The sequence below is a fragment of the Nycticebus coucang genome, chromosome 18 (genome assembly GCF_027406575.1).
Source record: "Nycticebus coucang isolate mNycCou1 chromosome 18, mNycCou1.pri, whole genome shotgun sequence".
NCBI lineage: Eukaryota > Metazoa > Chordata > Mammalia > Primates > Lorisidae > Nycticebus > Nycticebus coucang.
This window is the reverse complement of record NC_069797.1, coordinates 43,267,932-43,294,599: the sequence shown is the minus strand read 5'-3', so window position 1 is coordinate 43,294,599 and position 26,668 is coordinate 43,267,932. Positions and strand designations below refer to the sequence as shown.

The window sequence follows — 26,668 nt, the reverse complement described above, 5'->3', positions numbered from 1 at the left end:
CCGGCCATCGCTGTCTAATGGCAGTGCCGCCTCTAGCTCACCAAGCTCCAGCCGAAGGAGAAGAGGGATAAGTAAGGAGGTTTTTATACCATGGCTCGTACAAAGCAGAGTGCCTGCAAATCTACCAGTGGTAAAGCACCCAGGAAGCAACTGGCTACAAAAGCCACTCACTAGGGTGCGTCATCTACTGGACGGGTGAAGAAACCTCATCGCTACAGGCCTGGTACTGTGGCACTCTGTGAAATAAGACATTATCAGAAGTCCACTGAACTTCTGATTTGTAAACTTCCTTTCCAGCGTCTGGTGCAAGAAATTGCTCAGGACTTTAAGATAGATCTGCGCTTCCGAAGAACAGCTATTGGTACTTTGTAGGAGATAAGTAAGGCCTATCTAGTTGGCTTTTTTGAAGACACCAACCTGTGTGCTATCCATGTCAAATGTGTAACAATTATGTCAAAAGACATCCAGCTAGCACGCCGCATATGTGGAGAATGTGCTTATGAGAGTCCACTATGATGGGAAAATATTTCATTATCCAAAAAAAATAAAATTCTCTTCTTCCTGTTATTGGTAGTTCTGAATGTTTGATTTTTTTCCCCCTCCCATGGGGTCAAAAGATACTTAAGTATACGATTATGAGTGGAAAAATAGGGGACAGAAATCGGGCATTGGCAGTCTTTCCATTTTCATTTGTGTGGGAATTTTTAATATAAAATGCAGGGATGTGCAGCATTAATGCAAGTCAAAATGTTTCAGTGAACAAGTTTCAGCAGTTCAACTTTATAACAATTATAAATAAATCTGTTAAATTTTTCTGGACAATGCCAGCATTTGGATTTTTTTTAAAACAAGTAAATTTCTTATTGACGGGAAAAAAAAAGTAAATGATCCCTTATTATGCTGAGTTAAATGCTAGGAATACAAACATGAGGAAGACACATATAATTTTAGCCTGGGCTCAAAGATGAACAAAACAGGTAACTAAATAAGCAATTATAATGCTTCATAAATGTCCTACCTAAAAGGTTAATTTGAAAGAGCAGGAAAACGTACATAAATAATCATGGAGGTCAAAACAACCCTGAGATATCATCTAACCCCAGTGAGAATGGCCCATATCACAAAATCGCAAAACTGCAGATGCTGGCGTGGATGTGGAGAGAAGGGAACACTTACACTGCTGGTGGGACTGCAAACTAGTACAACCTTTCTGGAAGGAAGTATGGAGAAACCTCAAAGCACTCAAGCTAGACCTCCCATTTGATCCTGCAATCACATTCCTGGGCATCTACCCAGAAGGAAAAAAATCTTTTTATCATTAAGGACACTTGCACTAGACTGTTTATTGCAGCTCAATTTACAATCGCCAAAATGTGAAAACAGCCTAAATGCCCACCAACCCAGGAACGGATTAACAAACTGTGGTATATGTATACCATGGAACACTATTCAGCTATTAAAAAAAATGGAGACTTCACATCCTTCGTATTAACCTGGATGGAAGTGGAAGACATTATTCTTAGTAAAGCATCACAAGAATGGAGAAGCATGAATCCTATATACTCAATTTTGATATGAGGACAATTAATGACAATTAAGATTATGGGGGGGAGGAAAAGCAGAAAGAGGGACGGAGGGAGGAGGTGGGGCCTTGGTGTGTGTCACACTTTATGGTGGCAAGACATGATTGCAAGATTGTTAGATTTGCCTAACAATTGCAATCAGTGTAACCTGGCTTATTATACCCTCAATGAATCCCCAACAATAAATAATAACAATAATAATAATCATGGAGGGCTTCCAGGAAGAAGAAATAAAAAGTCACTAACATGGTGGCTATTGCTCAAAGGCAAGCTGGTAGATGGAAAGATAATGATTTCTATTTGGGAGGTGCTAAGTCATACTGAGATTGCATTATGGGTCTAGAAGTCATGGGAAAGATAACAGCTAAATAGAGAACTTATAGACTCATCAGCATATAGATAGTAACTGAAATACAGGTGTAAATGAGATCACCCAGGATTAAAGTGAGGTATAGAAGAGTACAGGCCTTAGGCTAGAAGTTGAAATGGTGAGAACTAATATTTAAGAGGTCTTCAGTTATCAAAGTTAACGAATACAACAATATTCATTCTAAGAGCAATGTGGTAAAGCAAAAGCATTACAAAACTAGCTTTTAATTGTTCTAACCAAAAATCCGCATACTTAAAACAGATCTAAGAACACAAAACAAACATCTATATAAGTCAGTTCTTCCCAGGAAGAGCAGTATGGTTTGGGAAAAACACAGGGTCCTAAAGCAAGAGGATTTGAGGTTGTAGTCTGATCATACCAACAATTAGCTATATAATCAGGCATCTACATCTCTGAATTTTGTTCATTTATAAAATGAGCTCTCTAAAGATCCTTTATAAGTTCAAACTTTAATGACTATTCAGATGATTCTATAGTCAAGTAAAATATACAAATAACACTTACATATTAGAAAGAATTATATAAAATATTAACTTTGGATCCAGACAATCTGGGAATCCAATTAATCGCTTTAATTTACTAAATTGTAAAAACCTGGCAAGCTGCTTAATTTCTCTATGATCAGTGAACCTGTCTCACAGAATTTTATAAGTAGATGAGATAAGGTACATATAAAGTGCTTCTCACAGGGACTTGTGTGAAAGAATATTTTGCCAATGTTGGCTCGGTGCCTGTAGCTCAGCGGCTAGGGTGCCAGCCACATACACTGGAACTGGTAGGTTCCAACCCGGCCAGGGCCTGCCAAACAATGACAACTAAAACCCAAAAATAGCCAGCCACTGTGGCAGGTGCCTGTGGTCCCAGCTGCTTGGGAGTCTGAGGTAAGAGAACCGCTTAAGCCCAAGAGTTTGAGGTTGCTGTGAGCTGTGACACCACAGTGCTCTACTGAGGGTAACATAGTAAAACTCTCAAAAAAAAAATTCCCATATATATATTTTTTGCCAATTTTTTTTTTTTTTTTGAGACAGAGTCTGAAGTTGTTGCCCTTAGTAGAGTGCTATAGCGTCACAGCTCACAGCAACCTCAAACTCTTGGGCTGAAGCAATTTCTTTGCCTCAGCCTCCCAACTAGCTGAGAATAAGGCGCTCACCACAATGCCCAGCTATTTTTTTGTTGCAGTTATCTTTGTTTAGCTGGCCCAGGCCGGGTTTGAACCTGACAGCCTGAATGTATGTGGTGGGCATCCTACCCACTGAGCTATAGGCGCCACCTGCCAGTGTATTTTAAATATCATTAGTAATAAACTCCAAAATCCACAGCACTTTAAACACCATGAACCATGTGAGGCTACCACCTATTAAAATATGATACAGTCAGAGAAAAGGAGGGACAGAATGGCTTAGAGTGCAGTTGGGGCTTGCGGGATGGTCCTGGCCTCGGTACCTGTAGTTCCTGCAGCACCTGCATCTTCCATGAGTTCTCCCTCTTCCAACTCCATGTTGTTATATTCCACATCATTTTCTCCAGACCTAAATATATACAAAATTCATCATTCTCACAGAGTAAATACAATTAATGATCTGTCACACCTCAACAAACTTTTTAACAATAGACCACAGATTTACTCTGTGAAGATAGGATGTTTCTAAATATAAAAATAAGGAAGATTTTTGTCATTATTACAAAGATAAGTAGTGTTAATACCTAAATAGCCTTTTAAAAATACCAAGATATATTAGCAACAATTAATTTTTTTAATATTTAAATTTTTAAATGGCCTGAGAAGCATTAGAAGAAGAGATTATAGTTTCAGAGAATTGGTAATCTAATGGTAGTAAACCAAACATAAAACATTACAAAGTCTCTCATACTAAAAAACACTATTAAGTATTTTAAAACAACAAAGTACTACTTGGAACAGTATAAATCAATGATAGTTTTAAATATTTAAAGAAATCTCAAGATCAACTCTTAGTTTGACAGTATGAGGAACTTTGCAGAACCACTCTCTAGTGACACTAGTGATTTTTAAAACCACCACTTAAAGACTGTAGAAATGATCCAAAGGGCATTCGGAAATAAAAAAAATTTACTTAAGAAAAGCTATTAAAACTTGGTAAAAACACCTGCAGTAAAAATACCTGCAGTATTTGAGCCAAGACCACTCCTCTTTCCCTACTAATACAGAAATCCTGGCTCGGTGCCTGTGGCTCAAGCAGCTAAGGCGTCAGCCACATACACCTGAGCTGGCGAATTCGAATCCAGCCCAGGCCTGCCAAACAATGAAGGCTGCAACCAAGAAATAGTCAGGCGTGATGGTGGGCGCCTGTCGTCCCAGCTACTTGGGAGGCAGAGGCAGGAGAATTGCTTGAGCCCAAGAGCTGGAGGTTGCTGTGAGCTGTGATGCCACAGCACTCTACCCAGGGCGACAGCTTGAGGCTCTGTCTTGAAAAAAAAAGAAATCTCACACCAGACTGGTACAGCCAAGAATTGCCTCCCATTTCTGGCAGCTCCTAAGAGGACTATATTCCCAGAAGGGGCAAGACATCAGCATATCCCCTTTAGTCTCCAACTACCTGTTGCTGATGCTAAGGTCCAGGCATGTGTGGCCACAAGGCAGGAGCTCCCTTCTTCTACCCAGACCCACTCATGGAATAGATGGTCTCCTTGGGTGCAGCATGAGAATACTGGGGCCCAAATCACCCCTACCCCAGCTTATTCAGGAGACAGAGGTCCCAGGCCTGAAATAGCAAGCTAAGAAGAGCTAAGGCTATAATTTCCAATGTCCAATTAGCTCAGCTTCTAAAGTAGAAGCTTTGCCCCTACTTTAGCTTCAAAACACTGGCTCAGAGATTTTATCTAAAGGGAGAAATAGGCTATATAAAACAAAGCCTCAGAGAAACATATAACACTACTAAAAGCATCGACAAAATACAGTCAGCACTCTGTATCTATGAATTCTGTATCCATGGATTCAACTATTCATGGATCAAAAATATTAAAAAATTGATGGTTGGGTATAGTGGCTTACATCTGTAAGGCCGAAAGTTTAGGAGTCCCAGGTAGGAGAATTCCTTAAGGCTGGGAGTTCGAGACCAGCCTAAGCAACACAGTAAGATCCCCACTCTAGAAACATAAAAATAAGAAAACATTAGCTGGGTGTGGTGGTATGTGCCTGTAGTCCCAGCTAAGATAGAGGGTGAGGTAGGAGGATCATTTGAGCCTAGGAGTTCACGGTAACAGTGATCTATGATGGAGCCACCACTTTACTTCAGCCTGACAGAGCACGAAAATAAGAAAATAATAGATTAGATAGATAGATGAATATAATCTGTACAGAACACGCACGGATTCTTTTCCCTAATCATTATTCTTTAAACAATACAGTAAAACAACATAGCCCACAGCAATCTCAAACTCTTGGGCTTAAGCAATTCTCTTGCCTCAGCCTCCCAAGTATCTGGGACTATAGGCACCCACCACAACGCCCCGCTTTTTTGTTGCAATTGTCATTGTTGCTTTCTATATACTTGTAAAAAATAATTCAAAAATGAAATCAGCTGGGCACACTGGCTTGCACCTATAATCCCAGCAACTTGGAAGGCTAAGTAAGGTGAGAGGACTCCTTGAGGACAGCAGTTCAAGAGCAGCCCAGGCAATTTATTGAGATCTCATCTCTAAAAAAAAAAGAAATTTTTTAAATTAGCTGGGCATGGTAGGCCAAGCCTGAAGTCCCAGCTGCTTAGGAAGATTGCGTGAGCTCTATAGTTCAAGGCTGTGGTGAGCGATGATCACTACCCTGGGTGACAAAGTATGACAGTATCTCTTTAAAAAAAAAAAATTAAAAAAGAAAACAAAACCAATTCTGGCTGGCAGGTGACTCACAGCTATAATCCTAGTATACTGTGAGCGAGGTGAGCGGATCCCTGGAACTCAGGCATTCAAGACCAGCCTGAGCAAAATACTGAGACACCCCCACTCCATCTCTACTAGAAATAGAAAAAGTTACCCTGATGTCATGGTAGGTCTGTAGTCTCAGCTACTTGGGAGGCTGAAGCTCACTTGAACCCAGGAGTTTGAGGTTGCTGTGAGCTACCCTGTTTCTCTGAAAATAAGACATCCTCCAAAAATAAGACCCACTTACAGGAAAGATAAGACGTCCCCTGAAAATAAGACCTAGCACATCTTTGGGAGCACACCTTAAAATAAGACACTGTCTTATTTTCAGGGAAACGGGATAGGCTTATGCCTTGGCACTCTAACCTAGGCAACAGAGGGAGACTCTGTCTCAAAACAAAAAAACAAATAAACTCAACTCCATTGATAAGACCATGAAAGAACAAAACATTCAGGAAAAAGGTTAACAGAAGAAGCCAAATGTATACTCTCAAAACTACAAAACACTTTTACAACTATTACATGGTAAAAGACGAAGTAAAGCATACTGGGAGGCCAAGGTGAGAAGACCCCTTTCTTTACTTGGTTAAAATGAAGAAAAGAAATGCTACCAAGTGAGAGAAACTACTTGCAAAGCATATATCCAACAAAGGACTAACATCTAAAATATATAAAGAACTGTCAAAATTCAACAGTAGTCGCCCAAAGGCTAAGGGAGAGTTACTGTTTAAGAGGTATGGCATTTCAGTCTAGGTAGATGGAAAAAAAGTTCTAGAAATAGATGATTATTGCCAAAAAAAAAAAAGCCACCACAACAAAAGTGAACATATTTAATGCCATTGAACTGCACTTAAAAATGGTAAATTTAATCTTATGAATTTTTACCATAAAAAAACCCCAGAATTATACAAATACAATCCATTACAAATTGGGAAAAATACGTGAAGAGGAATTTCACCAACAGACGGTACATTAAGCAGATGAAATGATGTTCAGTAGTCATTAGCAGAACGCAAATTAAAACCACAATGAAATATCACTACATATTTAACAGAATAGCCAAAATAAAAACTAGTAACTACACTAAATGCTGGTCAGGATTCAAAAAAATTGGATTACTCATATAATGCTGGTGAAAATGTAAAACATTACAGCCATTCTGGAAAACCATTTGGTAATTTCTTCAAAACCTAAACATGTCATTATCATGCAATCCAGCCTTTATATTTATCACAGAGAAATGAAGACTTACGCTGATGCAAAGATAAGTACGTGCATGTTTACAGTAGCCCTATTCATAATAGCCAACATAATCCAGATGTGCTTTTTTTTGAGACAGAGTCTCACTTTCTTGTCCCTGGTAGAGTATCATGGCATCTCAGCTCACAACAACCTCAAACTCTTGGGCTAAAGTGATTCTCCCGCCTCAACCTCCCAAGTAGCTGAGACTACTGGTGTCTGTCACAACAACCGGATCTCATTCTTGCTCAGGCTGGTCTTGAACTTGTGAGCTCAAGCAACCCACCCACCTCAGCCTCCCAGAGTGCTGAGATTACAGGCATGAGCCACTGCACCCAGCCAGATGTCCTTTAATAGGTGAATGTGCTGAACAAACTACAGCCACAACATCAACTACTACTCAGCAATAAAAAGATACAAACTATTGCTACCTTGATGAATTTCAAGAGAACTATGCTGAATGAAAAGCATATGTTACTAATTGTATAAGTCCATTTATGTAACTTTAATTCTTTAAATGACAAAATTATAGAAATGGGGAACAAAAGAATGGCTGCCAAGGGTTAAGGAGAGGGCTCAGGTGGAGGAAAGTTGATATGCCTATAAAAAGGCAACATGGGGATTCTTATGGTGATAGAAATGTTCTATATTTTGACTATATCAATATTCTGACTATGATGTTGTACTACAGTTTAATAAGATGTTACCACTGGGGGCCAGATGTGGTGGCTCATGCCTGTAATCCTACCTCTGAAAGGCTGAGGTAGGAGGATCCCTTGAACTCAAGAGTTCAAGACTAACATGAGGGAAGTGAGACCCTGTCCCTACTAAAAAATAGAAAAATTAGCTGGATGTGATTAAGTGATGCCTGTAGTCCCAGCTACTCAGGAGACTGAGGCAAGAGAATTGATTGAACCCAGGAGTTTGAGGCTGCTATGAGCTAGGCTGAGGCCATGGCACTCAAGTGTGGGCAACAAAGTGAGACTATCTCAGGGAAAAAAAACAGCTATATCACTAAGGAATACTGAATAAAGAGTGAAAGAGCATTGGGACATCTGTATTATTTCTTACAGCTCCATGTGAATCTACTCTAAGAAGAAAAAGAAAAAAAACGAAAGGAAAAAATATACAGTACTATCACAGAAAGACCAATAGAGGAAAAGGTAGAGAAAGAGGAGAAAGAAGAAAAGTCTTAAGTGAATGTGCTCTAGCTAAAAAAGCTATTTATAATAATGATTATCCAAACAAACTATATGCCTAGTTCCTCATCTACAAAAGAAAGGAATTGATCTTAATCTCTAAGATTTAACATTTTATGATTCCCCAAGTGTACAAAATAGCTTAAGATTGACTGCGCTATTATTTCTATGAATTATACAAAATAATTTGAATTGAAATGTCCCTATAGATGTATGTATGTAGATAGAACATAGTTAAACTTTCTATTAGAAAAAGGACTAGAGGGTGGCGCCTATGGCTCAGTGAATAGGGCGCCAGCCCCATATGCCGAGGGTGGTGGGTTCAAACCCGCCCCGGCCAAACTGCAACAAAAAAATAGCCGGGCGTTGTGGTGGGCGCCTGTAGTCCCAGCTACTCGGGAGGCTGAGGCAAGAGAACCGCGTAAGCCCAGGAGTTGGAGGTTGCTGTGAGCTGTGTGACGCCACAGCACTCTACCGAGGGCGGTACAGTGAGACTCTGTCTCTACAAAAAAAAAAAAAAAAAAAGAAAAAGGACTAGAAAGTCAATCTAATAAAAGGTTGCAATAGAAGTTTTACATAAAACCCAATTTGCCCAATGTTAACCAGTTCGGTGAAAATATTTCAGACTGTATATGGAACCAGCACATTGTACCTCATGATTGCATTATTGTACACAGCTATGATTTAATTAAAAATAAATAAATAAAAATAAATTAAAAAAAAAAAACAATTTGCCTTCAGAATGATCTAAAAATAAAGTCAAAAGACCATAACAAAGAAATTAATTTAGACATAACTTCATGTTTAAACTATCAGCAAATTGGAGCTCCCTTTACAGAATCACGTAGTTATGTTGAACCTACAGCCTTCAGGTCATATCAGATTATTTGAGGATTGTTTTGCTAATCTCTGGCATTGGATTTCACAAAAAGTATGCACAGACCTTCTTTTTAGTTACCCATGTATTTAATGTGTGGCCTAAGACAACTCATCTTCTGAAGTGCAGCAAAAAAGAAAAAAGGTTGAGCACCCCTGAAAGAATCAACTATAAATTTTCCAAGTTGATTCAAATTAACCCATTCTATATTATATCTCCAAAATCTCACTTAACAATGACTTCTTAGTTAGGCATTTAAATACCTTGGCTTCACATTTTAACTAGCTAACCCGTTTTAAACAATTTGCTATACATGCTAAAAGAGGAACAATAAGTGAAAATGGTCTATTTTGAGGAGCTAATTTGTAAGAATCAAAGGAACTTAAACTGGGTGTCAAAATTCTCCCCTTACTCTTTTGTGAAATAGCTAACTAAATTTAAGCCCTGGAACAAAGAAAGTGCAAGATGAACTTCAAATGTCTAGTAGCACAAGTAAAAAGTGCTTTAAAATAATAGCAACATGTTTAAAAAGCACAGTAGTTAGGTATAACAAGTTCCCACTGACCAAATCTGAGATAATTTGGGCAATAAACAAATACGGATAGTAAAGGACTAAACCATTAATCATGAGAATCCCTAAATCCATTTTAATGAATAAATTAAGCGATCAATTAATGGGTAGAGGGAAAGCTCCTCCTTAAATTCTAGCTAATAAATATAGAAAGAATAATGGAATTAGAATATCATCTTTTGGCAATCAACACAGTAATCATTTTAAAGCACAAATCATTAACAGATATTAAAATTAGTAAGCAAAAGAAGTTTGAGAAATAGGATATTTACAGTCTCACAGTATGTCCCCACAATATCTTTTTTTAAAAAAAAACAGAGACAGGGTCTCTCACTCAGCTCATTTCATCTGCCCTGCCCTTGCAGTGTACTAGAATTACAGGCATAAGCCACCACACCTGGAAGTACTTACCAATTACAAAGGAAAAAGTACTAATTTTATTTATTTATTTATTAAATCAGGGCGGCACCTGTGGCTCAGTGAGTAGGGCGCCGGCCCAATATGCCGAGGGTGGCGGGTTCAAACCCAGCCCTGGCCAAACTGCAACAAAAAAACAGCCAGGCGTTGTGGCGGGCGCCTGTAGTCCCAGCTGCTCGGGAGGCTGAGGCAAGAGAATCGCGTAAGCCCAAGAGTAGAGGTTGCTGTGAGCCGTGTGACGCCACGGAACTCTACCCGAGGGCGGTACAGTGAGACTCTGTCTCTACAAAAAAAAACAACAAAACAATATTTATTAAATCATAGCTGTGTACATTAATGCAATCAGGGAGTACAATGTGCTGGGTTTTTGTTTTTCTTTCTTTCTTTTTTTAAGAGACAGAGTCTCACTTTGTTGCCTTCAGTAGAGTGCTATAGTGTCACAGCTCACAGCAACCTCCAGCTCTTGGGCTTAGGTGATTCTCTTGCCTCAGCCTCCCAAGTAGCTGGGACTACAGGCGCCTGCCACAATGCCCAGCTATTTTTTTTTTTGTTGCAGTTTGGCCAGGGCCGAGTTTGAACCCGCCACCCTCAGTATATGGGGCCGGCACCTACTCACTGAGCCACAGGCACCGCCCCAATGTGCTGGTTTTATACACAATTTGAAATATTTTCATCAAACTGGCTGGCAACCTGTAGAAGAGTAAAACTAGACCAACACCTTTCACCATTAACTAAGATAGACTCTCACTGGATTAAAGATTTAAACTTAAGACATGAAAGTATAAAAATACTAGATACAGGGGTGCTCAAACTTTTTAAACAGGGGGCCAGTTCACTGTCCCTCAGACCGTTGGAGGGCCGGACTACAGTTTAAAAAAAAAAAAACCTATGAACAAATTCCTATGCACACTGCGCATATCTTATTTCGAAGTAAAATAACAAAACAGGAGCAAATACAATCACACTGCCTCATGTGGGCTGCGGGCCGTAGTTTGAGGACCCCTGTAAACCAGAAGAAAGTGTAGGGAATGTTTTTTTACTTTTGAGAGACAGAGTCTTGTTTTATTGCCCTTGGTAGAGTCCTGTGGCATCACAGCTCACAGCAACCTCCAGCTCTTGGGCTTAGGTGATTCTATTGCCTCAGCCTCCCAAGTAGCTGGGACTACAGGCGCCCGGCACAACGCCCGGCTATTTTTTGTTGCAGTTTGGCCAGGGCCAGGTTAGAACCCGCCACTCTCGGTATATGGGACCAGTGCCCTACTCACTGAGCCACAGGTGCTGCCCATGGGAAAAGAACTAATTTTAGAGTAGAGAAACCTGGCAAATGCTACGCCAACCAATGACCAAAATTAATCAACCTATAATGGGACACGCTGACATTACATGCTCTCCCCACTCTAATATGATGCTCTGAAAAAGATGTATCATCACCTCTGTAGCCCACAGTTAAGAGTGCCAGCCACATACACCAGAGCTGGCAGGTTCGAACCCAGTCCAGGCCTGCCAAACGACAATGACAATTACAACAATAATAACAACAACAAAATAGCTGGGCGTTGTGGCGGGTGCCTGTAGTCCCAGCTACTTGGGAGGCTGAGGCAAGACAATCGCTTAAGCCCAAGAGTTTGGGGTTGCTGTGAGCTGTGATGCCACCGCACTCTACCCAAGGGCAATATAGTAAGACTCTGACTCAAAAAAAAAAAAAAGTACATAAATTCAATCTAATCATGAGGAAACTTCAGTTTAATCCATATTGAGGGATTTTCCTCAAAATAACAATTCTAATTTTTCCAAAGCATTGGTCTTAAAAAACAAATTGAAAAAAATTCAGATTGAAGCAAACTGAAGAGATTCAAAGACCAACTGCAACATGTGCTCCTGGAATAGATCATGAACCAAAGGATACATATTAGTAGCAACTTTTTAATATATTATTACCTCGATGTTAATTTCTTGATTTTGATAATTGTATTACAGTTATGTAAAAAAAAAAAAACCCTCCTTATTTAAAGAAAGTACACAGGCCAGGCACAGTGACTCATGTCTGTAATCCTAGCACTCTAGGAGGCCAAAGCGGGTGGATTGCCTGAGCTCTGCAGTTTGAGACTAGCCTGAGCAAAGGCAACATCCCATCTCTACTAAAAACAGAAAAACTAGTTGGACATTGTAGCAGGTGCCTATAGTCCAGCAGGACTTGGGAAGTGGAGGTAAGAGGATTGCTTGAGCCCAGGAGTATGAGGTTGCTGTGAGATATGGAGCCAAAGCATTCTAACCAGTGGGGATAGGATGGGATGGGATGGGATGGGATGGGATGGGATGGGATGGGATGGGATGGAATGGAATGGGATGAAAGGAAAGGAAAGAAAGAAAAAAATAAACACCAGAAGTATATTCACGTAAATGTCTCAGAAATTATATACAGAGAAAAAAGAAACATAACAAAGCAAAATATTAACATTTGGGGAACGAATCTGTGTTATGTATATGGAAATTTTAGGTAATATTTTTGCAACATTTCTTAAGTATAAAATAATTTCAAAATTAAAATTTAAGTGTTAAAATAGGCCAGGCCCAATGGCTCATGCCTATAATGCCAGCAATTTGGGAGGCAAAGACAGGAAGATCACTTGAGGCCAGGAGTTCAAGATGAGCCTGGGCAACATGGCAAGATCCTGTCTCTACAAAAAAATACAAAAATTAGCCAGGCATGGTGGTGTATACCTATAGTCCCACCTCCTCAGGAGAATCACTTGAAGCCCAGAGTTTGAGGCTATGGTTATGCCAACGTACTCCAGGCTGGGCAAAACAGTTAGGCATGGTCTCTAAAAAATAAAGTTAAAACAAAAACTCTGGGCGTAGAATGCAGAGATGAGAGGGAAGAAAATAGCTACTGATTATTCAAAATTGCTGAGTATCCCTAGTACAGTAGTTAATATACTTCTAACAATTACCACTTAGACACCTAACAGTGGTAGTTAATGTGGGATACTCACATAGTTTCTTCATCAATATCATTTTCTTCTGTGTTACTTGTTGCTGTGGAACTAGCAGAGGAACTGCTGCCATCAAGGTGATTTACTTCATCTTCACATACAAGATCCAGATCCAGATCCAGATCTCCGTCTGACAGCTCATGCTAGATCAAGGCAAAGAAAACAAGATTTCTATTCCAAATATTTCTACTCAGCTGAACATCCCATCCAGCCCATGAAGCAAGCACTAAAGAAAAAAGTTATCATATTTCTATTCTCTGCTTCTGTGCCAAGGCAGTTGAGCTCTGTAGAGGAAAAAAAAGAAAAATCACACAACCACACTGACTGGTACTACTACTAATTTATGGTTGTCAACTTCAGCTGGGCCCTCAGTGTAAGTGGAAATGCTTCATATGTTCCATTGTTCAATGTCAACTTCCAGTGAGGTTCCTCACAGAGTAACAACTTTTGCCTGATCTTTATCATCCTCAAGGTCATGAACTAACACTGTCACCTATCTGCACAGAAAAAAATACAAGTTAATAAGCATAAACTACCCCAGCTTTCAACTGCCTTACCTATAAATGCCACCATTCCTTTTACTCAATCGGTCAGCTGTTACACCTGAGTGCTCCATCTCAAACCCAATTATCTCTTTAGTTGTCAATGCACTTAACTTAATCTTCAATCTCTCTTCCCACTGGCTCCTTCATTTTAACATAAAACTGAAGTCACTCTTTTTATTTACTTATTTATGTGTTTTCTGAGACAGGGTCTCGCTTTGCCACTCAGCTAGAGTGCTATGATATCATCATAACTCGCAACCTCAATCCAGTGGGTTAAATGATCTTCGTGCCTCAACCTACAGAGTAACTAGGACTGGAGGTGCATTATACCACATGCAGTGAATTTTTTGGAGAGATGGGATCTTGCTCAGGCCAGTCTTGAACTCCTGGCCTCAGCAATACTTCCACCTTGGTCTCTCCAAATCCTAGGATTACAGGTATGAGCCACCATATCTGGCCTCTCTCTAATCTTAAAAAATAGCAACTACTACCAAAAAACCTTCACTAGTCTCTGCACCCCTGTCTTACTTAAAAATAGCTACCACTTCTTAAGTTCTTTTGTTTTGTTTTCCTTCGCTTTGTTGAGGCAGTCTCACTCTGTTGCCCAAGCTAGATGCCACTGCATCAGCCTTGCCATAGCAACCTCAAACTACTGGATTTAAGCCATCCTCCTGCCTCAGCCTCCCAAGTAGCTGGGGCTATAAACACCTATCATGATACTGTTAAATTTTTCTATCTTTAGTAAAGATGGGGTTTTCTTCTTGTTCAAGCTAGTCTTGAACTCTCAGCTTCACCTTCCAGAGTGCTAGAATTACAGGCATGAGCCACAGCACTTCTTGGATTCTTATACTGGATGTTGTTTAGCTGGGACATATATGGCAGTGTTCCAAATCCTACGTCATTCTACTACATATGCAATGATAAAGTACCTACTAGTTACAATGAATGGAAATAAAATATATTTTTAAAATCCACAATTTATATAGTTTAGTTTCTAGACTGTCCATCACAGTCTGTTTTATACAATGAATAGTTTTCTGCAATAAACTAAATTTTTTTTTTTTTTTTTTTTGAGACAGTCTCATGTCACCCTCCGTAGAATGCCGTGGCATCACAACTCACAGCAACCTTAAACTCCTGAACTTAAGTGATTCTCTTGCCTCAGCCTCCCAGTAGCTTGGATGACAGGCGCCCATCACAACACACAGCTATTTTTTGTTGCATTTGTCATTGTTGTTTAGCTGGACCAGGCCAGGTTCAAACCCACCAGCCTATGGTATACATGGCTAGTGCCCACTGTGCTATGGGCACTGAGCCAATAAACTAATTTTTAAAACCTTGAAATGCTTTGATTCAACTTCTCACTAATATAGTAACATTTACGAAAGGGCATATATACATTAATAATGAAAATCAATGAACAAGATTTTTGGCCCACTGTATTAATACATCATATGTTAAAAGCCATGATCCCATTGTTTCTCTTATCAAACACAAAATAAATCTAAAACTGGCCTAATTATTACATGATAATCTTCATTCTGAATCTTCTCCTCATCTTCTTCATCCTCTTTGGCCTCCCTTACAGAAGATGGAGTAGGACCACCCTCAAGAAGTATATCAGAACATGCAGACTTCTTAGCTCGTGTCTCTGAAGCGTCATCATTTTGGGGGCTATGATGATTATCTGGTGGTGACAAATCTCTTGATTTTTGAGTTCGAGACAGTTCAATAGTAAGTCTCTTTTAAAACAAGAACACAAATAGAAAGTCATAACCAGTATCTCACTGGCACAGTAAAAAAAAATGTTTCAAGTAAAAAAAAAAAAAAAAAATGCATTCATACGTTCCTAAAACCATTTTTCTCAATTTCTCCTGCCTTTTGATTATGAAAAAATCTATTACAAAGATAAACTACCCCATTTATTCTTATCCTCCTTCTTGCATATCCAGCCCAAGCTACACATATAGTGAACAAACTGTATGGTGAATACAGTTTTAAATAGTGCACTTAACATAAGAATCTCTGAAGGTATGTATTTATATATTCATATTTTCCTCCCTCATCTATTCATCTATTAAACACTCTAAACCTCCAGCAACATCCCAAATTGCACTATAAAGAAAGAAACACTCCTTACATAGTTTAGTTTACCACTGCAAAGTAAAAATTCATTAACCGATTTTTCACAGTGCTCATTCAACCATAGTGAGAGTTCAAGACAGGGTAACTTTTTAAGTATACCTTAGAGTTCTATAAATCCAAAATAGCTTGTGGAAGAGAAATATCTAAGTCATTGTGACAAACTCAGAGACTTTATCTAAAACTAGAGCAGTACTGTGCAATGTAACTTCATGCAGTGATAGAAAGGTTCTATAACTGCAAAGCCTAATACAAGCACTTGAAATGTGGCTACTGAACTAGACAGTGCAGAACAAAAGGCTCAAATGTGATAAGGCTAGGGAATAAGATAAGTGGATTTTTCTACAAAATTACAAACAATAAACTTCCAAAATCTGATTACAAATGTAACAAGCCAAAAGGACAGTTCAAAACCCTAAACCAGAAATAGATGTTATTTCCTTACCTCTTTAAGGTTGTTTATTTGTTGGATATAACTAGTCTGTGCAGCTTCCAATTGAGAAATATACCAATGCTGGTCCCGACATTTTTGAAAGAAAGTGGGTGAACGTACCTGAAACCTTGAAAGAATAGCTCCACATAATAATCAAAACAATAAAACAATCTAGCCTTGAATCTGTAATTATAAATTCTGCCATTCTGGTTAATTTGATTGTAAGGTCAAAATTCAGATTACTTAAATCTCCTAGTATTTACTATTTATAATGTAGTCCACAAATTATAATGACATAAGGTACTGAAAAGTCAGCTGTCCAACTCAATCTGTGCTTTTCTAATGTTCCCCAAAGAGTGAGTTACATGCTCTAAATAAACTACATCTTCAATATCCTGAGATAGCAGCTTAAAATCAAAATGCCCCTATATCATAACATGGCATATTTTAACTAGGATTAGGGATAACAGAGTACTCTATCATTATTAAATTATATTAATAGATAGATAGTGATAGGATCGTGATCTGTCCGGAGTTACTTGGGGTATGCTCTATGGCCCAGGCTAGAGTCATCATAGCTTAGGGCAACCTCAAACTCCTAGACTTAAGCAACCCTTCTGCCTCAGCCTGCAAAGTAGCTAAGACCACAGGTGTGTGCCACCAAACCCAGCAAACTATTCGAATTTTGAAGAGACAGGCTCTCGCCATGGTGCTCAGGCTAGTCTCAAACTGTGGGACTCCCAAAGTGTGAGCATTATAGGAGAGAGCTACCAGGCCCAGCTATTAACTTAAAATTTTAAAAAAGTATTACCAAGGCCAAGCACAATGGCTCATGCCTATAATCCTAGCACTCTGGAAGGTTGAGGTGGGTAGACTGCCTGAGCTCGTGAGTTCCACATCAGTCTGAGCAAGAGTGAGACCCCGATCTCTAAAAAACAGCCAGTGTTGTAGAGGGTGCCTGTAGTCCCAGCTACTTGGGAAGTTAAGACAAGAGAATCACTTGAGCCCGAAAGTTTGAGGTTGCTGTGAGCTATGATGCCATAGCACTCAACTGAGGGCAACAAAATAAGACTGTCTCAAAAAATGAATAAATAAATTTTTTAAAAATAAAAAACCGTTACCTATTAAAGCAAACAAAACTAGATTATGTACCTTTGTAACACAGACTAACATGATTTCATTTATAGTGAAAAAATTAGCAGTGCATAGGTAAAGATATTTTTGTGGAAAAGAAGAACGAGAGACAAAACTAATTTGGAACTTTACATCTCTCGCACACCTTCCAGCACTTCTACCCTAATGTTAGGTACCATTTAGTTTTTTCTAGGACTTTATACCTAGTTCAAGAAACTACTAATCATCTAATACTTATCTGCAGTAGATATCTAATTTTAGTCAAGAATATTCATCCATGAAAGGGTAGAGATGATTCATTCAACCACCATTCTAAGTGGATACTGCCTAGGACAGTAGTCATTGAGACACATTAGAGTGAGATCTTCAGACAAGTTATTTTCTTTAAATGACTATTGAAACTGTTGGTCAGTTTTACAGATTTTAAATATTTGTGCCATTAAAACAAAAGCAAGAAGCAGGTAAAGTTAACTTTCTCTTTTAATGAAAGAATAAACTACTTATATAAAGTTATAGAAAAGCCTTAAATAACTTTCTAATTAGAATATATAAAATTCCACTCAACTCTTGAACTAAATAAGGCTTAAATTTTTGAGTAATCTTTTCATTAAATAAATATTACAAGTAACAGGATAATTAGAAAGCCCCTCCATGAACCCCACTGCAAATTTATTTATCTCACTATTAAGACATTATTTTATAGAGTAGTAAATTCTGCTTTGTGTTGCCCATTTTATCTTGAGTTTCCTCGGGACAAAAACCATGTCTATTCCTTTGTAATTATAGCCCCAGTATTAGTCTCAGGGTACAGAGTCAAGAAATGCTGGTAAATAATTGACAATTAAGCATCACAACAGGAATATATTCCTGAACTCATACACAAATCTGAAAGGTTTTGTTATAAACAGAGATGGCCTAATTTAAAAACTAGAGGCAGGGCAGCACCTGTGGCTCAGTGAGTAGGGCGCCGGCCCCATATACCAAGAGTGACGGGCTCAAACCTGGCCCCGGCCAAACTGTAACAAAAAATAGCCGGGCATTGTGGCAGGCACCTATAGTCCCAGCTACTTGGGAGGCTGAGGCAAGAGAATCACTTAAGTCCAAGAGTTGGAGGTTGCTGTGAACTGTGAAGCCATAGCACTCAACCAAGGACGACAAAGTGAGACTGTCCCTTAAAAAAATAAAAAAAAGAAACTAGAGACAAACATAATTATAAGAGGGACTTGACCTAACAAATTCAATCAGGGCAACCTAATTCTGTGTACCCTCATTGAGTCACAAACAAACAAACAAACAAACCTAGGGGCCAGGTAAAAGAGCATTAAAAAGAAGAAATTCTCTCATACACAACCATCAGAAAGATTCAACATTACTACGACTCCAATAAGAAAAGAACTAAGGATATTTAAAAATAGCTCTTTTGTAGGGAGGGTGGTAAAACTGATGTTTGAACAATTTTGCAATCATCTCCATATGAGAAGCATGAAATAGCAACCAATTATTTCTGTTGGTGAATAATTTAAAACCAAAATAAAAGCCTGAAAGGTTATAAAACTAAAAAAACCCCCCTAAAAGAAAATGGTGGGATTATATCTGCGGTGCATCTTACAAGGGTATATGTGAAACTTAGTAAATGTGGAATGTAAATGTCTTAGCACAATAACTAAGAAAATGCCAGGAAGGCTATGTTAACCAGTGTGATGAAAATGTGTCAAACGGTCTATAAAACTAGTGTATGGTGCCCCATGATCACATTAATGTACACAGCTATGATTTAATAATAAATAAATAAATAAATAAATAAATAAATAAATAAATAAAAAGAAAATGACAAAAATGTTTTCTCTGTATAAATCATATCCCTTTTCACTTCTTTATAGTCTCAGAAAAGTTACGAAGAATGCATAACGATAACATTGGTATGATAACAACTCAATCGCCTAGAATGCTTAAGTACAAATAGCTCAGAATAAATGAAACTCAGGAGTATAGTATATCATTAGAAAGGAAAAAACTTGTAAAACTGCTTTGATGAAAATTTTTAAACTTTTTTTACCTTTTTTAAAATTTTATATATATTTTTTATTTTTACATATACATGGTTTATTAGGTTTCCATTTTTAGCCTTCACAAAATTAAAGAGGCTTAAAATTTAATAACAATGTTTAAGATAAGGACTAGAAACAAAAACCTCATAAAGAATGAACAAACATAAATACATTCAGAAAAGAAATCAGAAATGGCTGCATCAAAATATTAAGCAATAATAATGCAAAAAAAGGAACATTCACATTGTCAAATAAGAGTATGTCTATTATAGAATGCTTTGACTCTGAGATTCAGTATGGAGTCAGTTAATTTCTTCTTATTATTTAAGTCTCAAAAAATAGACAACTAATATTTATAAATAAAAGATAATTTCAAAAAACAGATCATGCCAAATCTAATATTTATATGATATATTATATAACTATACTTAAAGTAATCTAATATGCCAACTAATATTTATAAATAAAAGATAATTTCAAAAAACAGATCATGACAAATCCATGTTTGGCCCCTAAGAACATGTTAAGGGGCTCACGCCTGTAGTCCCAGGCAATAGAAAGAGAAGAAATACTTCAAAATCATTCTACTTGATCTGGGTACACCTGATACTAAAATAGGAGAGAATATATTATAAAGGGGAAATTACAAACATATTTCACTTATAAATGAGGATGCAATATCCCAAACAACGTATCAACAAGTTGAATTAAAAATTAATGTTTAAGTAATGTACTTCGGTCAAAATTAAATCCAATTATGTGAGAATTAGTCATTATTTTCTTAAACTCTTAAATACTCTGAAACTTCTCAGTTCAGAACACATTTGAATCTTTTTTAAATAATCTGGTTCTCATTTTGATCATTAAATTATAACATAATGTAATGTATTATGCCCCAAAACTTCTAACCTATAAGGCTAACCCAACATTAAATAGGGATGTTGTTTTATAGTGTTTACATTCTGTGCTTTCTTACAAATCACATACTGATGATGAAAACTGTTCGTTTTCATCAACCTTATTTCTATTTCTTTACTTTTAATGTGCTGTTATCTTGAAAGAACTGAAAGTTCACTTTATAAAATTAAGTGTATAAAACCCAATCATCCAAATATAAGCACTGATCCCTCACTGTTCTTATATTCCCAGATCGTGAGGTTGCTAAAGTTTATAGGCTATTACTACATTTACAAAAATAGTAGTTTCCTTTTTTTCCCTCTGAGCACAGTCTCACTATGTTGCTCAGGATGGTCTCAAATTCCTGGACGCAAGAGATTCTCCTGCCTCCGCCTCTCACGTAGCTGAAACTACAGGCCTGCACCACCTTAGTAGTTTCCTTTGAATTACTAACTAGATGTCAAACAAATTTTTGACTTTTATTATAAATGGACTACAAAGGACTCATGAAAGTAAACAGTTAAGAACATGTTAAGGGGCCGGACGTGGTGGCTCAGGCCTGTAGTCCCAGTGCTGTGGGAGGCCGAGGCGGGTGGATTGCCTGAGCTCAGAGGTTCAAAACCCATATGAGCAGCAGTGAGCCAGAGTAAGACCCCGTCTCTACTAACAACATCAAAAACAGCCAGCACCACAGGAGAAAGAAGAAAATCAACAACACAAAAAAAGGAGTACTTCAAACAAAGAAGAATGAACAAGCACACTGAAATTAAAAAATAATAATAATCATAATTAAAAAAAAAAGAACATGTTAAGGTTACAGTTAGTACAAATTTCAATATTTATCTTTGTTAAATGCATGGACTTTAAAGATATTTTTTGTTTGCTTGTCTCTTTTTAACTTGTCACTGACTTGAAGTTTAGAAATAAAGTTCTGGTAATGTTATTCCCCCACAATAAAAGCCAAAGTATCAAATGTTTTCTGTTACCTTAAAATCACTGTATCATTTTGGCGATTTAAGTATCCTTCATTTGCAAGTAAGTCCAGACGGAAAAACCTATTATAGCCCCAGCATTCTCCAACTTCAAAGTCAGATGCAAATTCTCGAATGATATTTTTAGTAGGATCATTGCAAGACTGGTGAACCATCTCTACACGATATTCATATCTAAAATTGAAAATCAGACCATTACTATTTTGTTAGTAAAGGAATAAAAAGACTCAAACATTAAAGTCACTTAGTAATTAACTAAGAAGAAACTCATCGTATAGTTATATTTCTTTTAGAAAAGATTATAGCATTTATAAAAACAGCAGCATTCCTTTTTAATTTCAGGTTAACATGGGGGTACAAACAACCAAATCACAATATTTGAATTTGTTAGGTAGAGTCCCTGTTGTAATTGTGTCCTGCACCCAAGAGGTGTGCCATACGTTCCAACATTGTGCACATTCAGTGGGAGCACCCTAAACTCCCCTACTTGAATTGAAATGAGTTTTCTGTCCTATGTGGGTGTGAATTAGACAGTCTACTGGCTTCATATTAGTATTGAGTACATTGGATATTTTCTTTTACATTCTTGTGATACTTTACTGAGAAGAATGTTTCAACTCCATCCAGGTTAATACAAAAGATGTGAAGTCACCATCTTTTTTATGGCCGAGTAGTATTCCATGGTATGCATATACCAGTTTGTTAATCCATTCCTGAACTGATGGGCATTTAGGTGGTTTCCATGTCCTGGTGATTGTAAATTGAGCTGCAATAAACAATTTAGTGCATGTCCTTATGATAAAATGATTTTTTTTCTTCTGAGTAATCCCTAGTAGCAAAACTGAGGGATCAAATGGGAGATCTAATTTAAGTTCTTGGAAGATTCTCCATACTTCTTTCCAAAGAGGCTGTATTAGTCAGTTGCAGTCCCACCAACAGTGTAAAAGTGTTCTCCTCTCCACATCCACGTCAGCATCTGTAACTTTGGGATTTTGTGATGTGGGGTAATCTTACTACGGTTAGGAGTTATCTCAGGGTGATTTTGATTTGCTTCTCTGATGATTAGGGATGATCATTTTTTTTTCAAATGTTTGTTAGCTATTCTTTTGTCTTCTTCAGAGAAGCTTCCGTTAATGTCTCTTGCCCAGGGAAGGATGAAATTGTTAGCTCTTTTTTTGTTCATTAGAGTTCTCTATAGATCCTAGTTATTATCAAGTCTTTGTCAGCTCTGTAACATGCAAATCTTTTCCCATTCTGAAGATTACCTATATGCTTTGATTGTTGTGTCCTTAGTTGTGCAGAAACTTTTCAGTTTAACTAAGCCCCATTTATTTATTTTTGTTGTTGTTGCAATTGCCAAGAAGTTTTCTTCACAAAATCTTTCCCTAGGCTGACAACTGCAAGAGTTTTCCCCATACTTTCTTCTAGGATTTTAATCATTTCCTGCCTTTTATCCATCTTGAATCATTTTTTTTTGAGTGGTGAAAGGTGCATGTCAAGTTTTAGTCTTTTATATGTGGCTATCCAATTCTCCCAGTACCATTTATTGAATAGGGATTCTTTTCCCCAGTGTATGCTATTGTTTGGTTTATCAAAGATCAGATGGCACTAAGAAACTGGTTTCATCTCTTGATTTTCTATTCTATTTCATATATCCATGTCTCTATTTTTGTGCCAATGCCATGCTGTTCTGATCACTGTGGACCTGTAATATAGCCTAAAGTCTGGTGAAGTGATGCCTCCAGCTTTGTTTTTATTACTAAGAATTGCCTTGGCTATACAGGTTTTTATCTGGTTCCAAACGAAACAAAGAACTACTTATTCCAAATCATCAAAGTATGATGTTGGTATAATAGCAGCATTTTGAATAGAAACCCAAAACATAACTAACATGAGGTCTTTTTTTTCCTCATAAAAATGTTGACTGGGGCCAGGTGCAGTGGCTCAGGCTTGTAATCCTAGCACTCTGGAGGCTGAGATGCGTAGATTGCTTGAGTTCAAGACCAGTCTGGGCAAGAACAAGACCTCATCTCTACTGAAAATAGAAAAAAATCTATTTGGGCACCTGTTTGTGGGCTACTGGTAGGCACCGACAGTGCGAGCTACTTGAGAGGCCAAGGCAAGAGAATCTCTTAAGCCTAAGAGTTTGAGGTTGCTGTCAGCTATGATGCCATGGCATTCTACCCAGGGTGACAGAGTGAGACTCTATCTCAAAAAAAAAAAAAAAAAAAAAAAAGTTGACTAATACCTCAGGTATAAAACAACACTTGAGGCCAGGCATGGTGGCTCACACCTGTAATCCAAGCATTCTGGGAATCCAAGGTGGGGGGATCATTTTTTGAGTTTAGGAGTTCAAAACCAGCCTGAGTAAGAGTGAAATCCCATCTCTAAAACTACCTGGGTGTTGTAGCAGGGGCCTGTAGTATCAACTACTCCAGAAGCTGAGGCAAGCGGATTGCTCAAGCCCAAGAGTTTGAGGTTGCTGTGAGCTACGATGTCACAGCACTTTACCAAGGGCAACAAAGTAAGACTCTGTCTCAAAAATAAATTAATAAATAAAATACACTTCAAAAAATAATGTATAAATAAATACTTCAAAGTTGGCTTTTGTTTTACAAATGTAAGACTTTTTCTATACATTCGTCATTCACATTTCCTCAGATATGAATATTCTGTCATTTCTAATATCCTTTGAGGTTTATTACCATGTGATTTTAAAATATAAATTTAAAAATACTCTACTGTATTCTTCCAATATAAGTTATAATAAAGCAACTTCTATATATTCAGAAATTCAAAACTATAAAATTCAAGACTATAAAATTTGATATGTATATACTGAGAAAGCCAAATATATCCCTGATTTCCATATACTATTGTATAAAATCCACAGGTCTATAAAAATAAAAAGTATTTAAACTTTTGTGCTTTAAAAGACATTATCAAAAATAACAAAATATCAAAGGGAAGAAACTAATTGCAGTTAAAAATACAAGAATTATTATAAGTTAACAATAAAGGGACAAAAAAACTCAATTAAACAATGGGCAATGTATATATGTTGACATTTCTCCAAAGAAAAAACACAACTGGCCAATAAGTACATGAAAAGATGTTTAACTTCAAGGATGTAAAGAAATACAAATTCTTATACATTGCAATATAAAATGGTGTAGCTACTGTGGGAAAGTTGAGCAAATCCTCAAAAAATTTAACATGAAATTACCCACATAACCCAGCAATTCCACAACTAGATATATATTCAAAAGAAAGAAAGATATATGCACATACAGAAACTTGGATGTGAATATTTATCACAGCATTATTCAGAATAGCCAAAAGGTAGAAACACAAACATCAACAGGTGATGATTAAACAAACTGTGGTATATGCCTACCACATGTTCAGCCATATGTATAATCAAGTTCCAATACATATGCTTCAACATGGGAGAACCTTGAAAATACTATGCTAGGCAAAAGAACCTCCCCCAAATGGTCTCAAATTGTCTAATATTTTATATGAAATATCCAGAACAGATAAATCTAGAGAGAGAGAAAGCAGAATAGTAGCTGTTGTAGGGATGGGGTAAGGAAGAAAGGGGAAATATTTACTTAATGGGTTACAGGGCATTCTAGGGTGATAGAAACAATTTAAACCATGAAGAGGTGTGATCACACACTATAAATATGCTAAATTACAATGAATTGTGGATTTAAAAATAAGTTAATTGTAGGCTATAACTTTATCTCAGATAAACTACTTTTTAAAAAAAAAATGAGTATGAGGGCTCGTTGCCTGTGGCTCAAGTGGCTAAGGTGCAAGCCACAAACACCTGAGCTGGCGGGTTCGAATCCAGCCAGGGCCCGCCAAACAACAATGATGGCTGCAACCAAAAAATAGCCAGGCACTGTGGCGGGCGCCGGTAGTCCCAGCTAGTTGGGAGGCAGGAGACTCGCTTAAGCCCAGGAGTTGGAGGTTGCTGCGAGCTGTGATGCCATAGCACTCTACCCACAGCGACAGCTTGAGGCTCTGTCTCAAAAATAAAAAAATGAGAGATCGGGCGGTACCTGTGGCTCGAGGAGTAGGGCACCGGTCCCATATGCCGGAGGTGGCAGGTTCAAACCCAGCCCCGGCCAAAAACCAAAAAAAAAAAAAAAAAATGAGAGATCAAGAATCACAGAGAAAACAATCTAGGAGAAGAGGGTGGCGCCTGTGGCTTAGTGGGTAGGGCGCCTGCCCCATATACTGTGGGTGGCGGGCCAAACTGCAACAAAAAATAGCCGGGCGTTGTGGTGGGCGCCTGTAATCCCAGGTACTTGGGAGGCTGAGGCAAGAGAATCACCTAAGCCCAGGAGTTGGAGGTTGCTGTGAGCTGTGACGCCACAGCACTCTACCCAGGGGGACATAGTGAGATTGTCTCAATAAAAAAAAAAAAAAGAAAAGAAACTAGGAGAAGAAAACGTTAATACAAATAGTCGTGTATGTGCAGGATCAAGTACAGGTAAAAATCTTGAAATTATAATAAAATAGTATTCAAACAATCAGCTGCCTTATATGAAAAGGCTTATTTCCTTCTTTTTTTTTTTTTTTTTTGCTCTACATTGTTTATCATGGGAAAGGCATTTTCTTTTATCCTCACTGGTTCTTTTAAAATCATGAAACCTGTTTCTAATAAACATGGCATTTAATCCAAGTTAAATTACTGAAGAAGTGTCTCAACCCTAACCTTACATAAAACTGACCTTGTATCAAATTGAAAGTGTAAATAAATTTAATAGGACCGATAACCTAAGAAAAATTCTACTTATTTTTTAAGCAACTCAAGGAAATTCCTTCCTCTGAAACAATTGTCACTCCATAAAATGCTGTTAAGAGTCAACTGCTAGATCACTTATCAGCAAATTTCCCCTGAAATCTCACACCTACTTGTGTATAGAAACACACATCTCAGCCAGACATGGTGGCTCAAGCCTGTAATCCCAGCACTCTGGGAGACTGAAGTGGGTGGATTGCCTGAGCTCACGAGTTCAAGACCAGCCTAAGCCAGAACAAGACCTCATCTCTAAAAACAGCTGGGCATCATGGTGGGTACCTGTAGTCTCAGCTACTTGGGAGGCGGAGGCAAGAGAATTCCTTGAGCCCAAGAGTTTGATGTTGCTGTGAACAGTGAGGCCATGGCACTCTACTGAGGGCAAGAAAGTAAGACTCTGTCTCAAAAAAGAAAGCTATTAAAGCAAAATGAAATTATGCAAGTACTTCTTCAGAGTCTCAGCTAATAGTAAAACTACTGGACCATGATACAATGAT

The 26,668-nt window shown here is 37.9% G+C and overlaps 1 protein-coding gene across 2 annotated transcripts in view; it reads right to left on the bottom strand.

The window, feature by feature from the left end:
• The window catches only part of TRIM37 (tripartite motif containing 37), a 183,709-nt gene that overhangs the window by 79,138 nt on the left and 77,903 nt on the right, over positions 1 to 26,668 (bottom strand). For both annotated transcript variants that reach the window (XM_053567795.1, XM_053567797.1), the window contains exons 13-17: positions 21,353 to 21,532; positions 16,300 to 16,414; positions 15,239 to 15,454; positions 13,168 to 13,310; positions 3,418 to 3,503 (exon numbers count right to left, since the gene is read on the bottom strand). In XM_053567795.1, coding sequence (XP_053423770.1) covers positions 3,418 to 3,503; positions 13,168 to 13,310; positions 15,239 to 15,454; positions 16,300 to 16,414; positions 21,353 to 21,532 — 740 coding nt within the window. The remainder of the gene's footprint in view (positions 1 to 3,417; positions 3,504 to 13,167; positions 13,311 to 15,238; positions 15,455 to 16,299; positions 16,415 to 21,352; positions 21,533 to 26,668) is intronic.